Consider the following 20,170-nt stretch of genomic DNA (forward strand, 5'->3'; position numbering starts at 1 on the left):
AGCAAGCCTATAATGTAAATGTAAATCGCTTATTGTCACGAGTAGGCTTCAATGAAGCTACTGTGAAAAGCCCCTAGTCGCCACATTCCGGCGCCTGTTCGGGGAGGCTGGTACGGGAATCGAACTGTGCTGCTGGCCTGCTTGGTCTGCTTTCAAAGCCAGCTATTTAGCCCAGTGAGCTAAACCAGCCACTCGGCATAGGTTGGATTTTATGTAAGAAAAAAATACATACCTCAGTGAAAATTGTTCAATAAAGGAAGATACATGTACACTCAATATCCCTCATCCTAAACCTCCACCCCCCCCCCCCCCCCTTTAGTTGCTGATCCTTCAGCTACTGGCTTTTCTCTGTGGTATTTTCTCCCTTTGTTTGTTGCTTCTCCACCCAACCAGCCCTCCCCAAACCCATTTTCTAGAAACCCATCTCTTCAACCAAGACTACGAGGACGTTCAAGAATGTGCTTTTCATTCACTCCATGTTACCCCAATTCAGAGCAACTGGTTACAAGTTGCCAGAAAGTGAGCATTTTGTGCAACACCCACTCTGATGAAATAAGAATGAAAGTCCATTCGTGGGGCATTTTGATGCGGAACAAACTGAAGCAGTTTGCCCCAATCATGTCATTGATTGACTTCATAAAAAGGGGGGAGTTAAATAGCAACTGTTTATTCTCACTAAAGTACCGGCAACCATAAATTCTAACGCATGCATACAGGAGAACTGAATGATGCAGGTACGGTACAAGTAACTCCCCTTTTAAGATTATTGGGCAATTAGACAAAGAGAGACTGTCACCAAAATGACATTCAGCAGTTTAGTAGCACCTATCCAATGAGCTATTTCTATCGAGCACCAGCATATCTCCAGGAAACACGTGGGTTGGATTCACCTCATCTGTGAAGTCCTCCAGAATACCCAACACTCAATAGCTATGTCCACATGCGACATGGTCACAATGGTAAAATACTGAAAGGCTATCAATCCACATGGAATAATGGCCCAGCAAGTTCTGAATGCCATTTGAAAGAAGAATGGCCATAGTCGGAAAGCTAACAGTATAGAAAATATAGTTTATTATCACACTTTTATTTGCTTAACTAGCATTATCGATTAAATCCCCTTTGCATTTGAAGGCCAGCTAATCCCACACCACCTCCCCATTCGAAAGAGCAATTCAGTCTGTTACTTACCTACTATGTCATTTCTCATTGCTTCTATAATTGAAATTGGTCTGGAAGCGTCTGGTGAAATGTATTTAGTAAATATATTAACTGCATCACGTTCTATACCTGCAAAGGGGAAAATAATCATGAATTTAACGGTTCATAGTAAAACCCCTGGGTGCAATACAAATGCATTACAACATCTCCCCCCCCCCCCCCCAACAAGCCTGTTAATTATGGTGATTGAAATGTTATTATAATTTGAAGAAAATGGAAAACCTATTGATCAGCAAGTTTTTATTTTAAATGTCACACCATGGAAAATTAATTTTGTACCGTGGGTCATAAGGGCGCACCAGTTGCTATGCATCTTGTGTGAACTGAATCTCATTAGTAGTACTATGCAATCGCTGCAGAAACAGCAACTTAGTACACTAGACACAAGAGCACTTACTGCCAAATGCTCAGCATACTTCCCAAAGTAAACTGCCAGAACAAATTATTTTAAAGGAAATGTTGTAAAAGCTATCATTGAAGTTTATTGCTGAGGGTGTGGAATCTGATGTTGTGGACACATTTTTTCTTCTCGATTCTCAAAGTAATTTTAGATTATTTAGACCTGGCTGTCTTGTTGTAAAATCAGAAGATGTATATTGAACAATAAATGTGGCACAGTGTTTATGTAAAAAAATGAACGTTGCTAGATTCAATAGGCTTTTTTAAAAAGTCCTTTTTCCGGGTGCTCACGTTAACCAGCAAACTGGGTGTGAAGAGAATGCAACTCATTTGTACAAATTGAGAGATTTAAAATTTAGTTTCATGTGAGAGTGGAGGTTTGCAAGTGATAACGCACAACGTACCTTACACTACGGCTTACGTAATAATTTAATATGCTTCATATACCAGTGTATAAAGCAATTGCCCCATTCCTCCAAATCTGTCTCTGACAAGATCATGGTGATAGGTATCAAAATCTGTGCAGGAAATGGAAGAGTGTTTTATTGATCCTATTTTGTGTTTGGAGAATTTAAGAATATAAATATGAAGTCTCTTAACTATTGTGCTTTTTAACTGAGGGCACAGCAAACCTGCCTTGGGTCATTGCCTTAAGCAAGTCTTTTCAGAATCCAAAACACAAATAAAAGCTATGTTGTAGACAAACACATAGCATTATATTAGCAAATTTTTTTTGCAGGGGAGGGGTGAAAATTGAGGGGGAGAGGGAGGAAAAAGAGAGGATGCATAGAGTTTGAACACTCCCAGAATTCGCATAAGTTTGAAAATTGGAGAGTCCTGAAATTTGCTATAACAAAAGTCTGTGGTCTTCCAGTAAAATCTGCAGTAATTTTAAAAGACACCAAATTACATTGAATTACTGCATGCACAAAGCTGAGCATGTATTTAAAACAGGAGCTTACACTGTTTTGAAGAACTGAAGTTAAAAATAATTACATTTTCAGAGGAATAACATTTGGAAGAAAAATTGACCTTTATTCAACAAGTACAGAAAGCGATTGAAATATTGAGTATATACTTCCAAGTTGTCAAATTCTGCTCTTTCTCAATGGGTTCAACATTAATGATCAGGTTCCCTACATATCCAAACACTGAATTCAAGTGCAGAACATGCCAGCTGTCAGAATATAAGTACTTGCTCAACTTAGGAGTTTCCTGCCTGAAGATTGTACTGAATTTATTGAATAATTTGAAGTTATGATCACAATAGCTATGCCACAAGTTATAACTTTCTCACTGGGACTTGACTTTTAATATTTAATTTTACCAAATGCTTATGTTGGAGGCTGAGGGTTGGGGGGGTGGTCAGCAGGAGTTTACCTGGCACAACAACAAATAAAGTAGAGAACAGAACACAAAAAATATCACAATATCTGTATTTGTAAGACTACCACTTGATATTGCTAAATTATCTAAATCGTATCACTGAACAAATTACTTCCAAATTAAGTGACTTATAGAAAAGGTAAATGTAGCAGCATCTCAACATCAGCAACTTAGTTATCAGCTGATCAATTTTCAGTGGTGCTGGCTGAGGAAGAAACTTTGGTAAATCATTGTAAAAACTCCAAGCTCTTCCGATAGTTTTGACAGAGTGAGAAATGTTGTATTCCAGAGAACTTATTGCTCTTCTTCAAGCAGCGTCACAGGATCAACTGACCAGGGACACTGGACTATGGTTTAATGACTCATCTAAAGGACAGTACCGCCAAAGGCACAGCACTGCCATTGCTGCAGGGGAGTGCCAATTCAGAATTATGGGTATGAATTCTGGCACCAAGACTGAACCCCACCTCCTGACAAAGTGGTGAATGCTGACAACTTGTTCATACAGCGTTCTACCAGAATTATACTTCACTCTTTGTAAAGTAATCTGGATAGTTTGAACTGGAGCAAGCCATTGCATACAGATTGTTTCAAAACATACATTCACCACTTTGTATTTGCTCCATAAGGAAGCTTAAATCAGGGGAGCCTCAAACTCAAGCTCATTTTAAGAGTTCTTCATTCTAAATCAACAGGATCGCATCTTACTCAAACGACAAAATGGGGGTTTAATTTCAAAATATTCATTTTACTTTGCAAAGGAGAAAATTGTAGACAATGTGATGTGTGCCACTGGCACTAAATTATCAGTAGGTTCTTTCACATTGAAATGCAGATCCCTGCCCCTGCAGAAGACCAACCCTTAACCCCCAAAAAGAGCATTCCTAAAAATTAAGATGGTTTTCTTTCTCATTACCAACCTAGCAGAGACCAGGAATGGAAATTGGGATGCCTTGTTTTGTCTGCTCAGTTACTTGTGGATCAACGCATAGAACATAGAACAGTACAGCACAGAACAGGCCCTCCGGCCCGCGATGTTGTGCCGAGCAATGATCACCCTACTCAAACCCACGTATCCACCCTATACCCGTAACCCAACAACCCCCCCCCCCCCCTAACCTTACTTTTTAGGGCACTACGGGCAATTTAGCATGGCCAATCCACCTAACCCGCACATCTTTGGACTGTGGGAGGAAACCGGAGCACCCGGTGGAAACCCACGCACACACGGGGAGGACGTGCAGACTCCGCACAGACAGTGACGCATTAAACCATTGGGAGAGGGCATTTTACTTTGAATGTTAATCATTTTTTGTCCATATTCTAGTTAATTATATTCAGCCAGCAATGATTTATGGAGCCCCTCAATGCCAACAACATAGTAAATTCTAATACTACAGAAAGAACACATCACAGAAGAGGAAATGGGGATTATCTTTGGAGAAATATTTTTTTTTTTTAATTTTTTTAAATATAAATTTAGAGTACCCAATTCATTTTTTCCAATTAAGGGGCAATTTAGCGTGTTCAATCTACCTACCCTGCACATCTTTGGGTTGTGGGGGCGAAACCCACGCAAACACGGGGAGAATGTGCAAAAGCCACACGGACAGTGACCCAGAGCCGGGATCGAACCTGGTACCTCAGCGCCATGAGGCCGCAGTGCTACCCCACTGCGCCACCGTGCTGCCCCATCTTTGAAGAAAAATGATAGAAACAGGCTTACTTTTCATCAGTTTGCCCGATAAGCCTTTCAGCCCTGTTTGGTGTGGATATCCTTTCAATGCAGGTTTTAGAGATTCTTGACTGGAGGCCTCTGTATGAATAGTTACTGTTCTTGATGGCCCGACAAGCAATGGATTTAGATCATTGCCACCCTGATTTAATGAATGGTTCGGAGACCTTTTATTTCGCCCAACGCAGTCCAGGCCCATGGGGTCTGGGACATTAAGTTTGTCCCCGCTAGAAACCAGATTGTCCTTCGCCTCCAGGTCAGAAGACATACTCGAGTCACACGATACCGGCGCATCAACATCACAATGTCTGTTTGCAGGGGAAGCAGGTTCCGCTAGAGAGCTATGTTTTACTGTGTTCAGACTGTGGGCTCTGATGCGAGACCAGCTTGTGGAGCGGAAACTTTCTGCTTCCAACCAGAATTTAACTAAATGTCCGACTCCTTGCATCTCCATGAACTGGATGATGTACGGAAGAGCAGTGCTGTCCTGCAGGACTTGTTCAAGAGTCTTTGAGAGTCTGGAGTTAGTCTCTTCAGCTTTATAATTCAGGCAGGAATGACCTGTTCAAAAACAAAAACATGAAAAATAGGATGGATTCTTTTTATTCAGTACAATGGCATATTTGCACCAAAAAACCAGAGCACACAACAGGAGGAAAATATATCTACTTCAACATTTACGTTGAGTTATAATTCTATTCATAGTCAATATTGTGCCAAACCTGTTGAAAAATAACACGCTTACCTATCTCTGAAATGGTTCTAATCAATTGTTAGCTATGGTACAGCTGACACTATCCAGGGTGGAATTAACCAATTATACATATATTAGAGGTAAAGCCAACTTTTTTTTAATGCAGTACTTATAGGATGCTCTTGTTGGCATTATGCTATTGTATCATGCACTGGTAGGATATGCTGTATACCTGCCGCATTGCAGATTACCAAACTCAGCTGAACCCTTAGGAAAAGTGCAAAAATGCAGGTTGCACATGTCCCAACACCAAATGTGGCAACTCCATTTACAACCCATGATGTCATTTTTTTTTTTTTTTAAATTGTAGGTCCAGACAGCAACTTTCATCCAGTAATTCTTCAATGTCTGACCTTCCACAGGCCTCACTGCACATTTCACCGCAGACAGCTGTCTACTTGCACCTCCCATTGTAAAAGGTACACATACATCAGCTATGCAAACAGCTGCTTGCAACGAAGCATAAAGTGTGTCTTTTAGAAATGCAGAGAATGCGACACAAATGGAGGAAAAATGCTGCAAGTTAACTCTAAATGTACTGTTATAAGGTACTTGAGCATTCACAAATTATACACAATGTCAGATATAATTGGGTAAAGGTATGAAATGGCACATTTGCATGGCCCGCCATGAAACTTCTTCCAAATATGCAGAACTTGGAATGCTGTGAATTTCAACTGAATTGTGTCATCTTCTGAGGAAATTAGATACACACATCAGAAATCTCCAAAATTGCTCTGGAATTCCTAAGGGCAATAAGAACAAAAATACCTCCAAGATATCAATATTAGAATATACATTATTCAGCATGTCCATCCTGTAGTCATTTCTGTGATTCCATAAAGTTAGACCCGCCATGATCTGCGACATAATTCAAATGTATTAAATATTATTTCGAGAAGGGAGTCATAAGAATATTTGATACTGCATTTAAGAGATAATATAAATGAAAATCTAGCCAAAGAAATCTGCATTTCGAATTCTACTAGCTTCTTCATGTATAACCCATTTGCACTTTTGTATTAAATTTTGTTCATTGTCTGTACATAACATATTGCTGCTGATGTTGTATAACTAGAGAAAATTACATGCGATTTTCCAAATATTACTGCACAAAAACTATCTACTGGTTGTGGAGCCTTCTGCACTACTTTCAATAAATAAATTGCTGGAATTACTTCAAATAATTTCTGCAGCTACCTGGCAGGGAAGACAGAATATCTGCTCCCTTATTGCCTGTAATCTGTATGTTTACTGTATTTTGTGCAAGTGTTGGTTTTTGTGTGTTTCACTTATTTTACTGGGGGATTTCGACAAAGGTTTTGGCATTTTGCTCTTGGGTGTTGGAAGATCTTCAGTGGTTATTTGTTCCCCTCGATGGGACTCCAGGGCCCAACATCAGGAATTTAAAGAGGTGTTGGCTGCAACCTGTCAGACCCTAAATCAGAGGGTAGGTAACACCATGGGAGTGCCGGTGAAAGACAGCAAAGGTACACCCATTGTCCCTGCCTTCTTCATTAAGAGAAGCCTTCTAGATTCCCATGGATTTGAAGCTGAACATGTCTACTGTCTGCAGGTCTTCCCCAGCGCTGGGTACTTGATGATGTGACCTTTAACGTACGTTGCTGCCTGCATGAAGTTCTGGAAGGTGTTCGATGAGAAGAGAGATCTGCCACAGCTGAGAATTCTCAAAGCAGAGCCCCACTTTACTGTCACAACGGGACCTTGTGGAGACTGTGCACCTCTACAAACCCCATGGTTCCTGTCATCAACATGCTTACCTTCCTTGCCAGGATGTCGACAAGGTTGGGAATTGCACAGAGATCAAAAACACCTTTGGGATCTGGACCAGCAAACAGGTCAAGGTGACAGGACAAATGGTAATGCAGCAATCCTCCACCCTCCTTCGCTATCGGGTGGAAGTCGTGGCTACCTTATCTACACTGGGCAGCCCAAAGCTTGTCGCTCTGGCAGAAAATCTGATCATGTGGCAGCCAGCTGCAGTGCCGCCATCTGTAGAAATTGCAAGGAGAAAAGGCATCAGACAAAGGACTGCAAGCAGACTAAGTATTGCAATCTGTGTGGTCGAACAGGCCATCTCTACAAGACCTGCCCCAAATGTTTCCTCACTTATGCACAGGCAGTGAAAACCAAGGAGGAGCAAGCAGAAGGAACGGCCATTGTGACTACCGCCAGGGAAACTTGCAAACCTCCACCCATAGAAGCCTCCAGGAGCAGAATGGGACAAAGGAGGCCACAGAGGGAGACAAGGAGAAGGGGAAAGAGTGAGACACTTCTTCAACAGAGAACAAATCCAAGCCTTTCTCCTTGCATGCACCCACCCCTCCCCCCCATGGGGGAAGCATGCCTTGCTTCAAATCAGCAAGCAGTTGGCCATCGTTTTGCAGCTCCTACTGCTGCTGGCAGCATCCAGGCCCGTCATTTTGGGCGGTGACTTCAACGGCATCATCAATGCGGCTGGGCAATCCAGCAAGGGCAACACGGTAGCACAGTGGTTAGCATGGCAACCTCACAACGCCAGGGACCTGGGTTTGATTCCCACCTTGGGTGACTGTCTGTGTGAGGTTTGCACTGTGTGGAGTTTGCAGTTTCTCCCTGGATCTGCTTGGGTTTCCTCCGGGTGCTCCAGTTTCCTCCCACTGTCCCAAGATCTGCAGGTTAGGTGGGTTGGACATGTTAAATTGTCCCTTCAGGTGAGGTTACAGAGCAGGGCATTGGGCCTAGGTAGGGTGGCCTTTCAAATGGTCGGTGCAGACTCGATGGGCCAAATAGCCTCTTTCGGTACTGTGGGGATTCTATGATTCTACAGCCGACAGCAAACTGGATGCCATATCCAGAATCCTGATGGAAAGGCAAAAGATGCCAAGCTCTACGACGTCTTCAGCAACTCTGCTGTTTAGGCGCAGCATAGGTATATCTGGTTGCGATAAGACAGGTGTGTCCTTTGCAGGATAGACTTCCTGTTTATGGGTCCTCAGCATTCACGGTTAGCTCCACTCATGTCAAGAAGGTGTTCTTCTCTGACCACTGCCTCCCACTGGCTGACTGTCACAAGAGGACCAGGAGGTTGATGGGGGACATGGAAGCTGAACGTGAAACTGTGGACCCCAGAGATCATGTAGGAGCTCAGAAGGGATTACAAAAATTTGGAGGAGCTCAAAAGGGATTACAAAAATTTGAAGAACCATGAAACCGCTCTGAGTCCCTGGCACACTGGTGGGAAGCAATTAGAGAGAATAGGAAGAGGTTTTTCATCCTCATAGCTGTACAGAAGGCAAGACAGACATGGGGGAAATGTCCTAACTCCAGAAAAAATCTGAGAGTTAGTTGGATCTCGTCACCGGGCTGCCAGAATCAAATCTGAAACCAAACTGGAACCTCAGGACTCCGAAAAGCATTCCAGTAGAATAATATCTAATCACCACCTATTACTGAGCAGAGCACAGCTCTTTGAGCCCATTCATTGGCCACCAGCTAATCTATCAAACCAAGCCCCAACCCATCTCTCTGTCACTGATGCTGGCCAGTCTGCAATCTCCAGTTTAAATCAGCACAGCCTTCCGGATTCTTTCTACTTGAATTAACGATACAGGCGTCTTGCCTTAAAGTGAGATGTCCATTAATCATCCATGGATGAAAAATGTCATGGCAAAAATAAAAGAAAGAGGAAATAAGGGAATAAAGAGGGAACAAACAGGAAGGACCCTTATGCAACATCAAAATGCAGCTTGGCTGGTGTCAAGATCCTTCCGACGTGCCTGGAGTCTCTCCCTGTCCACAAGTTGCCCTCCAGGTAATGTGGTAGGGAAGAGATCGCTGTCCACCTCCGGGTGGAATATGTCTTTACAAAGAAGGTCTAGAGAGAGATGGTGGTTTTTGTTGAGGTTATCCCGAGCAGCTCTGTGACGCAGGTCTCTGTGCTCTACGAGCTGTTCACAGAGATGCACACCAAAACAAACATCAGCTTCTGCTGGAGGATAATCAACTGGGTGAAAGACGCCCTTTGGTCTGCTCAAAATATGTTGGCTGTCCTGTGCAAAGACGTGTCCCCGACCTAGTGTTGCAAATTCCAAGGCCCAGAACTACGATGTTGAGGGATGCGCTAAGCTTGGGGTAGCTGCCACAGAAGCGCAGTGGGGAAAGGTTGCTGTCTAAGACATTTCAACCATAGATCACCAAAGGGCTAGAAATTGTATCGAAGCTCTCAGGCCATTGACTCACATTAATGTATGCGGTGAATATTACATGCATCGTGTATCAAAAATCGGCCATAAATTGGATAGTGTACAGGACAGCTGTAAACGCCAAAATGATATAGATGGGTTGGTGGAGTGGGCGGGAAAGTGGTAGATGGAGTTCAACTCTGAAAAGTGTGAGGTAAATGCATTTAGCGAGGTCAAACAGTAAAAGGAAATACACAATAAATTAGAATGTACTGAAAGAAGTAAATAAAGTGAGAGATCTTGACACGTAAGTGCACAGGTCCCTTCAGGTAGCAGTACCGGTAGATAAAGTTGTAAAGAAGGCATATGGGGTGCTCTCCTTCATTGGCAGAGGTATAGAATACAAAAGTCAGGATATAATGATGAAACTGTGTAAGACACTAGTGAAGCCACAACTGGAGTGTTGTGTGCAGTTCTGGTCACATTACTGGAAGGATGTAATTGCTCTGGAGAGAGTGCAGAGGAGGTTTACAAGAATGTTGCCAGGGCTGGTGAATTGTGGCTACGAGCAGAGATTGGATGGGTTAGAGTTGTTTTCCTTGGAACAGAGAAGGTTGAGGGGTGACATGGTTGAGGCACACAAAATTGTGAGGGGTAAGGATAGAGGAGACAAGATGAATCTGTTTCCCTTGGGAGAGAGTTCACAAACTAAGGGTCACGGATTCAAGCTAGGTGGCAGAAGGATTGGAGGGGACATGAGGGGAAACCTTTTCACACAGAGGGTGGTGGGGGTCTGGAATTTGCTGCCCGAGTTGGTGGAGGAGTAAGAGACCCTAAAATACTTTTAGAAGTACCTGGACCTGCACTTTCAGTGCTGTGAGCTGCAGGGCTATGGGCCATGTGCAGCATGATGGGATTAGAAAGCGAACCTGGGTGTCTTTGGGTCAACATGGACAAGATGGACCGAATGGCCTCTTCTGTGCTGTATCATTTTTATGGTTCATTCACAATTGTATTAAGCAGCATGATCCATGTGGACAACTTAAAAGCCATTGCACTTGGGGCAGCACGGTGACACAGTGGGTTAGCACTGCTGCCTCATGGCACCAAGGTCCCAGGTTTGATCCCGACTCTGGGTCACTGCACGTGTGAGTTTGCACATTCTCCCAGTGATTGTGTGGGCTTCGCCCCCCCCCCCCCCCCCCCCCCACTCAAAAGGTGTGCCGGCTAGGTGGATTGGCCACGCTAAATTGCCCCTTAATTGGAAAAAATTAATTGGGTATGCTAAATGTATTTTTTTTTTTAAAGCCATTGCACTTTTTTGTAATGACCATTTAAAAATGCCTGCAACGTTCTTTTGATTGTATTGAAGCACCTCAGACCACAACATGATCTATGCAGAAAACTTGAATATTATTGCGCTCTGATGGCCATTTTGAAATGTTTGTAAAGTTCTTTCCAATATTTTACAAATAAAGCATATTGTTTTTTGCAAACTAAATCTGCTACAGCATGTTATGCCTCTGGATTTAGAGCCACAGGTCTCATTTTTCGCAAAAATGTTTCATTCAATATTAATATTTCTCACATGGCTTACACCCTACACAATCCTTGAACTAAATTTACTGCAGAATTTCCAGCAGCACACATGGAAACCAAACCAGTGACTTCTAGAAACTAACACAGCTGCAAAGTATAAAATTGTTAAATCATTTTAAAAATGGGCTGCATATGATATTAGAAATTCAGATAATTGTTTATCAAGCAGCTCAAATTTCCATTTTGCCCCATATGACCCAAACATCTTCCATGATCTTCAAAAGACCCGCTTTAAGCTTGAATCGACTCTAGTAGCAAATCCTATTTCAGCAATTAGATTATGTGCACGCACTGTAACACACTGACCCAAAAGAAACGTACTTGATTCTCTATTTCTCCCCAATTCCATTTCCAAACATTCAACATTAAGGTTATACATAGATGATTGCGCATTTTCAAAAGCTGAAATGCTGCAGAAACCACCAACATTAACAATGAAAGTGTCTCAATCAGTTTTTCCACAGCCTGAAATACATTCAGCTGCGGCAGACGAAAGCCAACAAGATGCTCAACCAATCTTTGCTCTAAATCTCATACTCTACTGCTCTGGGGTAAAACATGGTACTGGGCGAGTAGTTAGCTGGAACAAAAAGATACACAGGTCTGAATGGGTTACTCTCTTTTTTTTAATAAAAGAAAGTATACATGATGTATAATTACAGAGGCAGGAGTGATCCTTGGACTCTGCTTGTTTATAGTCTACATTCAATAGCCTGTATGTTGAAACTAAAATGTAATATTTTCAAATGCTGACAACATTAAATTAGAACTCTGCAAAGACAGAGATTGCAATTAAAAAAGATTCTGGTTGGCTATGTAAATGGAATACTGACCACAAACAAGCTCATCCAGACCATGGTCCGCGTAGCATCATCAACACTCTGTTCTTCCATCTTCCACCCTCGATTGTCATGCCATCCTATTTTTTCCCCTTGGTCACCCACATTTCCAGAAATATTCCACCACTTCGGCGAACCACCCCTCAACTCCCATTCACCTGGTCCTTTGAAGCAAAACCCCAAATGGGCACACAAACCATCGTTTACAATGTCAAGCCGAAATCCTGGACTCCAATACACCAACTACAGAGTATTGGCTCTATGAAAATTCCGCAACCTACTTCAAATAATAAGCACAAGCTCTTCCCGTCAAGTTACATAACATCAAAAATAAGTTCCACTATTCCAACCGAGTGCTGATCTTGTCAAATATCACAGAAAGCATTGCTGCTTTCAAAGGAACTTCAGGGTCACCACAGGCAGCTCCGAGCTGGAGGTTAGCACTGATAATTTATGAAAACTGACCCTAACTAGGACCAAGTCATTAGAGGGGTATTCCAGGTTCAACTCCGTAATGTTGAGAGAATATAGTAGGATCACTGGCATTATTCTGTGTTGACTGTAAAGCCATTGTAGTCCCAGACATCTGCTTACTGCTGTGTATAGGTTTACTCAATCTTAATCTCGGATTCATGTGCGTTAAAAAAAAAACGGTTACTCAAATACCAATTACATTATCAATCAAAATTTGAGAAGAGGCCACGGAAGGACATTTAGGTCAGGCAATCAAAAACGTGGTAAAAGGAGTGTCGTAAAGGAAGAGAGGGAGGTAGGGTGGTGGTGAGGTTCACTGATAAAAGTCCAGAATTTCAGGCATAGGCTTCTGAAAGCGCAGCGGCCAGACATCATCTTTCAGTGCACAGAACAAAGGTAGCAGCGCAAACTGATCCGGCCAATACTCACTACAAACTCAGAAGTGCTACTGAAAATTTACGACAAGTTCTGAAGACAAACACAAGGAGAAAACAAAACAACTTTAACTTGAGGTCTGTGATAATAGTTTGTGGACGTTGAGACACATATACTAAACTGGAAATGAACGCTAACCAGGCATTTATTGGAAGTCTTCCCACTTAATGTTGTACAATAGAAATTCTATTAGGCTGGAAGGCAGCCGCACACAATAGTGATTTCACATTGATAAAGTGAAGGTGGCAACTTGGAAATGTTCTAAGATTATAGTTAGTGGTGCAGTCACCCAACTCAGATCCAGAAGATCTATGAATACAAAAATGACATTAACTCTTATTTCAAAAAGAGTTCGAAATGCTTTCAAACACTGATGGGATTTCCCTCATTCGACATTGTTACTTTAATATTTAATCCTCATTCCTCATCATCTTCAGTTGAACATATATAAAAATCAAATTTAAAATTTAATTCCATGGCATCAGAAGGATATCTATCTTTCTACTATGGACTCCCAATTGCCAAACCATTTTATCGCAGGTTTTTAAACATTTACAGTGTTGGGGCTATCACTCATTACAGCTTTAGCAACTATAACACTCAATGGTACAATAATAGAACAGACACTTCAGACGGTCACGTGCAGCCTCTCTAGCCTTATCTAAGGATGTCCATTGTTGATTATTATTGTCCTGTACATCAAGGGTTCAAATTAACAAATTATAACTTTACCCAAGTCTCCAAAATGAGCAGCTTCCATATGAATCGGCTGTTGGTTGAGAACTGCAGTTCTGCCACGTGCAAAGGAGTCCATGTTGGCAGAGATGGCATTGATTGCCACATTGCTCGGTCCTGCAGCTTCCAGGAGTGCATGGTTCCTGCTTGGTGATGGGGTTGCAACAGGACTTGTGGCTGGGACTGCAAAAAAAAAGAGAAAACATTCAGAGAATTACTTTGGAGGAAGCCCAACCTGACAACCTGAATGATAATTGGAATTTATTATTTGTAAAATTATGGCATCCATTTAAAATGTAACTACCGATGGACAGGCAGCACTGGTTCTGAACACTAGGTCTTGAAAATTCTTATACTTGATTTTTTTTTAATATAATATTTTTAAATAAATTTAGAGTACTCAATTATTTTTCCTCCAATTAAGGGGCAATTTAGCATGGCCAATCCACCTAACCTGCACACCTTTGGCTTGTGGGGGTGACACCCACGCAGACATGGGGAGAATGTGCAAACTCCACACGGGTGACCCAGGGCTGGGATTCAAACCTGGGTCCTCAATGCCGCAGTCCCAGTGCTATCCACTGAGCCACATGCCGTCCCAAATTCTTATACTTGTTGAGCAGAGAGGACAAAGGCTCTTTTCTAAGACAACATCAAAGATTCTAAATAGAGTGCATTTGGGAAGTCTTTGCCCAATTCCTGAGAGCTAAGTCTCCCAGCATAAGGCTTTCACTAACACACATGAATCTAAAATATTAAGAGTACATCATATTTCTAAGAGGAAAAAACACTGAGGAAAATATCAAAGGAGGCTTGACATACTGACAAAATCTTTAAAACCCACCATCAGTTTAATACCTCTCATTGCACGATCATTTACGTAATTGTCAATTAACCAAAATGAGCATTTTTAGCCTAATTACATCTATTTTAACTTGATTGCATGGTCACATAAATATTCCTTAATTATGTATGAAGGATACCTAAACTTAAGTCAGCAACATGTGTCCTCCCCATTAGGAGATGGTATCTGCACTTCACTAAGGAACAGCCAAATTGAGAGCGTAAGTTTACCAACACTTAATTATTCTGCAAGTTGTTTTTAAATTCGAAAACGTCAAAACTTATAGGCAACAATAATAAAACTCCCACAGTGCAGTGCACAAAGTTGCCGAACGCCACTATAATTTAATCCATATTTATTTTAGTCCAAATGAGAAAATGCAAGTTGGGAAAAATGTATCTAGTCTAATCCTCCATTACACTTTTTCCTTATAAATGATGAAAAATCTTAAATAATCAGTTTATTTTATACTATTAAGTTAATGAAAATATTGCACCTTGTGTGCACAGGGATAAATCATTTTGCTATCTACGTTGGCCACTTCAACAACAATCCTGCTACTGAACTACAAAAGGAGATAGTCATCACCAAAAGTAACAAATTACACAAATTAGCACACATCTATCATAAAGGACACTGAAAACAAATTGTTATGAACGAGGATAATTCAGACAACGGGAGAATAGCTTTACTAATGCAAGCTCCGAGAATAAGGGAGAACCCACGGTCACAGAATACAGTTCAGTCTTCACCATCAGTACACAGGAACTGACCATTGCCAATGTGCATGTGTGAAGCCTTGTTGAATGCCAAGGTCTGTGTCATTCAGTAGAACAAGTTCTTTATGTCTTTTTAATGTCATCAGAGTGTTCCAGTGAACAATGCCTTCATTTTGTGTAATGTTAGTAATTACCCTTATAACTCCTACAACAGAAAAAAATGCTAAAGCAAATGAAAAATTATTCCAGTAAGATAGAATTCATGCTTTTTTTTTAATACACAATTTTATTGAGGTATTTTTCAGCATTGTAAACAGTTACAGACAGCAGCAAAACGAAAGTAAAAAAGGCAAAAATGTGCAAACATCCACGAAGAATCAATACTCCAAATCGTACCATACTGCACAAGCCCACTCCTCTCCCATCGACACTAGCCGCCAATTTATCCCTCCTACTCTACTCTAACCTCACTGCCCCCTTGCTGACGCTCACTCTCCCGCAAAGAAGTCAATGAATGATTGCCACTTTCGGGCGAACCCCTGTACAGATCCCCTCAAGGCGAACTTAATCTTTTCCATACCCAGAAAACTCAACATGTCCAAAAGCCACAACTCAGTCTTCGGGGGCTTTGAGTCCCTCCACGCCAATAGTATTCGTCGCCGGGCTATCAGGGAAGCAACGGCCAAAACATTGGCCTCTTTCTCACCCTGGACTCCCGGGTCCTCCGAAACCCCAAAAATTGCCACCCCTGGACCCATCACCACCCTTGTTTTTAGCACCCGGGACATGATCCCCGCAAATCCCTCCCAGTACCCCCTAAGCCAAGGACACGTCCAAAACATGTGCACGTGGTTCGCTGGTCCTCCTGCGCACCTGTCCTCTAACCCAAAGAATTTGCTCATCCGAGCCACCGTCATGTGGGCCCGGTGAACGACCTTAAATTGAATCAGGCTGAGCCTGGCACATGTTGCGGTCGAGTTTACCCTACTACGGGCTTCTGCCCACAGCCCATCCTCCATTTCCCCGCCTAGCTCCTCCTAGCATTTGAGTTTCAGTTCCTCCGTCTGGGGCCCTTCCCCCTTCATGAGCACCTTATAAATATCAGAGACTTTACCCTCCCCTCCTTTCCCTCTAGAGACTATTCTATCTTGGATCCCCATTGGCGGGAGGCGTGGGAAAGATGGGACCTGTCTACGGACAAAGTCCCGAAACTGTAGGTACCTGAAATTGTTTCCCCTTACCAGACCAAATTTGAATTCATGCTATCTTAAATAATCGTGCATAGGCTGCCTTAGACTAATTATTGAAAGAAATAGCGATATTGAGACTGGAATTAAATTGCTACAAATGTACACATTTAAAGTTTTTTTTTAATCATTAAAAAGAGCTTAATGATAAATGAAGAAATTATTTCGGTTTTTGTAAACATAATTTTACGTGTGGTCAGAAGTGCTAGAAATTGAGTACAGAAGTAAAGATTTCAGACTGCTTGAATATTAGAAAACCATCGAAATCACAGAACCTCCATTTACAAAAACTTCCCTAGGTCCAAATTCAATCACCCTATTAATATTAGCAGCAGTTTCAATGAGTTTTATTGTCTCATGAAGGTCACATTTACAAAAGCATAGCTGACATTAACTGAGCCTGCATGAGACCCTTACTCCTACCCCCTTCCACTCCAAAGTCTCCAATTTTCATCTAATGTTTTCAAACTCTGCACTGTCCTCTTTATTACTGTCCTATTTCTATGGGGGCTTTAGAATAGAAAAATGTCAACACTGCTCACTGAGGCAAAAAGAAAGGAACAGTGAAGCTGAGACAGGGAGCAATTTGGAAGAATGAGCAAAGTCCTGATACAGACAATGGGCTTTATAAAGGATCTTGAAGGAGAGGGACGAAAGAGAAAATGCTGGAAAATCTCAGCGGGTCTGGCAGCATCGAGCAGAGAGGCCAAAGCATGAAATTGCAGATTGTGGAGCCATGGCAGTTGAATTTCTTAGTGTTCTGATTTAGAATTCATCCAATGAAGAGCCTTTCCAAATTTTTAAGCCCACAAAATCTTTTAAAAGGACAAATGTAAAAGTAATAAATACAAACAGCCTGCATTTAGATAACAGCTTGAATGCAGGTAAATATCCCAAGACACTAAAAACTTTTAATAAACCGGTAAGATTGAGATGGACTGGATTCACATCAGTTGCTAGGTTTCAAATTCCTGATGGCCTAGATTTTCCCCCCAACTTCCTTCTCAGGCACCTCTGTGCTTTTCTAGTTATCGTCTATGACACATCACTCCACCACTGTCAGCGTGCATTCAGCAGCCAAGGAACTGAGTTCTAGAATTCCCTTACTGAACTTTGCTGCCTTTCTCTTGTTTAAAATGCTCCTCGAGTAAATTTTTGGTCACTTGACCCAGTATCTCTCGATCAGTGGCTCTGTGTCAGATTTTATTTGGTAATCTCTCCTGTGGAGCATCTTGGAATGCATTATATTGGATTGAATCATCATCAGATTGCCACTTCATTCATTATTACTTGCCTTAAACTGAAGCTCCATATCTCTTGCCCAAGAGTCCAGCCTGGGTCTGATGTGAAATGTGGATCATACCTGCTCCCGAGTCCTTCAATGTAGTGTAGGATCACTGGGAGAAACAAAGCCATGCCCCCCTTTTAACGACACTAGCTGAGATATCCCAGTAGCGGATGGGTGAAGTCGGGGGTTGGGGAGGTAGTCGGGGGATGCGGAGGTGGTAGTTGAGGGTTCCAGAGGGGGTTTGGGAGTCAGTACTACAGTTACCCAGGAGTTAGAACTAGTTTTAACCCGTCTAACTTTTCATGGGTATCTATTCTGCTAAGTGAATCTGAAGTCTCCAACTTCAACTCAGTTTTGAAGAGTTCAGAGAATTCTTTTACAGTTCAGGAGGCCATTCAGCCTATCGAGTTTGCACCGGCCCTTTGAAAGGGCCCACTTAAGCCCACGCCACCACCCTATCCCCGTGACCCAGTAACCCCACCTAACCTTTTGGACAGTAAGTGGCAATTTAGCATGGCCAATCCACCTAATCTGCACATTTTAAAGGCAATTGTCCTATGGAAATGGAAACTTTGTGGCAGTCCTTCCATGGGAACTTCTGAGGGGTCCCGAGGACATCGTCATGGATACCTTCAGGGTACAAATCTCCAGAGAATGGAAGATCATCAAAGCACTATACAAACGTAATGGGATACAGATTGAAATCCATTCAATAAAAGCAGATCAGAATCACAGAGAATATAGTGTAGAAGTGGCCATTCGGCCCATTGAGTTTGCACCGACACCTGACCTACCTACCTAATCCCATTTGCCAGCAATTGGCCCATAGCCTTGAATGTTGTGGCGTGCCAAGTGCTCATCCAGGTACTTTTTAAAGGATATGATCCGACCCATCTCGATCACCCTCCCAGGCAGTGCATTCCAGACCGTCTCCACCCTCGGCTAAAAAGGTTTTTCCTCACATACCCTTCTAAACCTGCTGCCCCTTAACCTTGAACTTGTGTCACCTCGTGACTGATCCTTCAACTAAGGGGAATAGCTGCTCCCAATCCACCCTGTCCATGCCCCTCATAATCTCATGCACCTCAATCAGGTCACCCCTCAGTCTAAAACAACCCATGTCTATCCAACCTCTCTTCATAACTTAAAATGTTCCATCCCAGGCAACATCTGCTGAATCTCCTCTGCACCCCCTCTAGTGCAATCATATCCTTCCTATAATGTGACGACTAGAATTGCATACAGTACTCTATCTGTGCCCTCACCAACGTTGTTTGCAACTCCACCTCCCTGCTTTTGTAATCCATGCCTCGATTGATGAAATGAAATGAAAATCGCTTATTGTCACGAGTAGGCTTCAATGAAGTTACTGTGAAAAGCCCCTAGTCGCCACATTCCGGCGCCTGTTCGGGGAGGCTGTTACGGGAATCGAACCGTGCTGCTGGCCTGCCTTGGTCTGCTTTCAAAGCCAGCGATTTAGCCCTGTGCTAAACAGCCCCGTATAAAGGCTAGTGTCCCATTTGCCTTTTTCACCACCCTATTAACCTGTCCTCCTGTCTTCAGTGATCTATGGACAAACACTCCAAGGTCCCTTTGTTCCTTGGAACTTCCGAATGTCATGTCGTTCATTGAACACTTCCTTGTCAAGTTTCTCCGTCCAAAGAGCATCACCTCACACTTTTCAGGGTTAAATTCCGTCTGCCACTTTTCTGCCCATTTGATCTAGTCATCTATAATCTTCCTCTAACCCAAGATACGCAACTTCACTGTTAACAACTCGGTCAATCTTTGTGTCATCTGTACATTTACTAATCCTCCCCTCATAGTTATCTCTGTCATCTATATCAATGACAAATAATAGGGGACCCAGCACAGATCCCTGTGGTATATCACTGGGCACCAGCTTCCAGTCACTAAAGCAGCCACCTGTCATCACCCTCTGACTCCTGCAGCTAAGCCAGTTTGGAATCCACCTAATCAAATTACTGTATGCATCCTCATGTTAAAACCTTCCTTTCCCTGCTTAAATCTTGCTTTCCTGTGTAATCCCCTTTATGTTCTATTATGCTGGCTGCAACAATGCCTCAAGTGTTTGCTTTTAAACTGAACTAACCCAGTCTAATGTGTTATTTGGACTGGTCCAAAGACTCCTCTTGGTACAGTGCACTATTTGGCATGGTCCAGTGATGTCACATTTTGATGGGCTTGGCCAATCAACCCGTTTGGAATCCCTGGACTTGTGTGGCTTTCGATTTTGATTAGTAGAGTGCTTCAGAAGTTTCTGGAAGAAGAAGGCAGACTCAATTTTGAG

At 42.4% G+C, this 20,170-nt stretch overlaps 1 protein-coding gene across 1 annotated transcript in view; it reads right to left on the minus strand.

Moving 5' to 3' along the window:
* akap10 (A kinase (PRKA) anchor protein 10) overlaps positions 1–20,170 on the minus strand; it is a 92,547-nt gene that overhangs the window by 46,498 nt on the left and 25,879 nt on the right. The window contains 3 exon segments of the mRNA XM_038814459.1: positions 1,192–1,290; positions 4,733–5,302; positions 13,759–13,944. Of these exon segments, the coding sequence (XP_038670387.1) occupies positions 1,192–1,290; positions 4,733–5,302; positions 13,759–13,944 (855 nt within the window).

This window comes from Scyliorhinus canicula, chromosome 12 (genome assembly GCF_902713615.1).
Source record: "Scyliorhinus canicula chromosome 12, sScyCan1.1, whole genome shotgun sequence".
Classification (NCBI taxonomy): domain Eukaryota; kingdom Metazoa; phylum Chordata; class Chondrichthyes; order Carcharhiniformes; family Scyliorhinidae; genus Scyliorhinus; species Scyliorhinus canicula.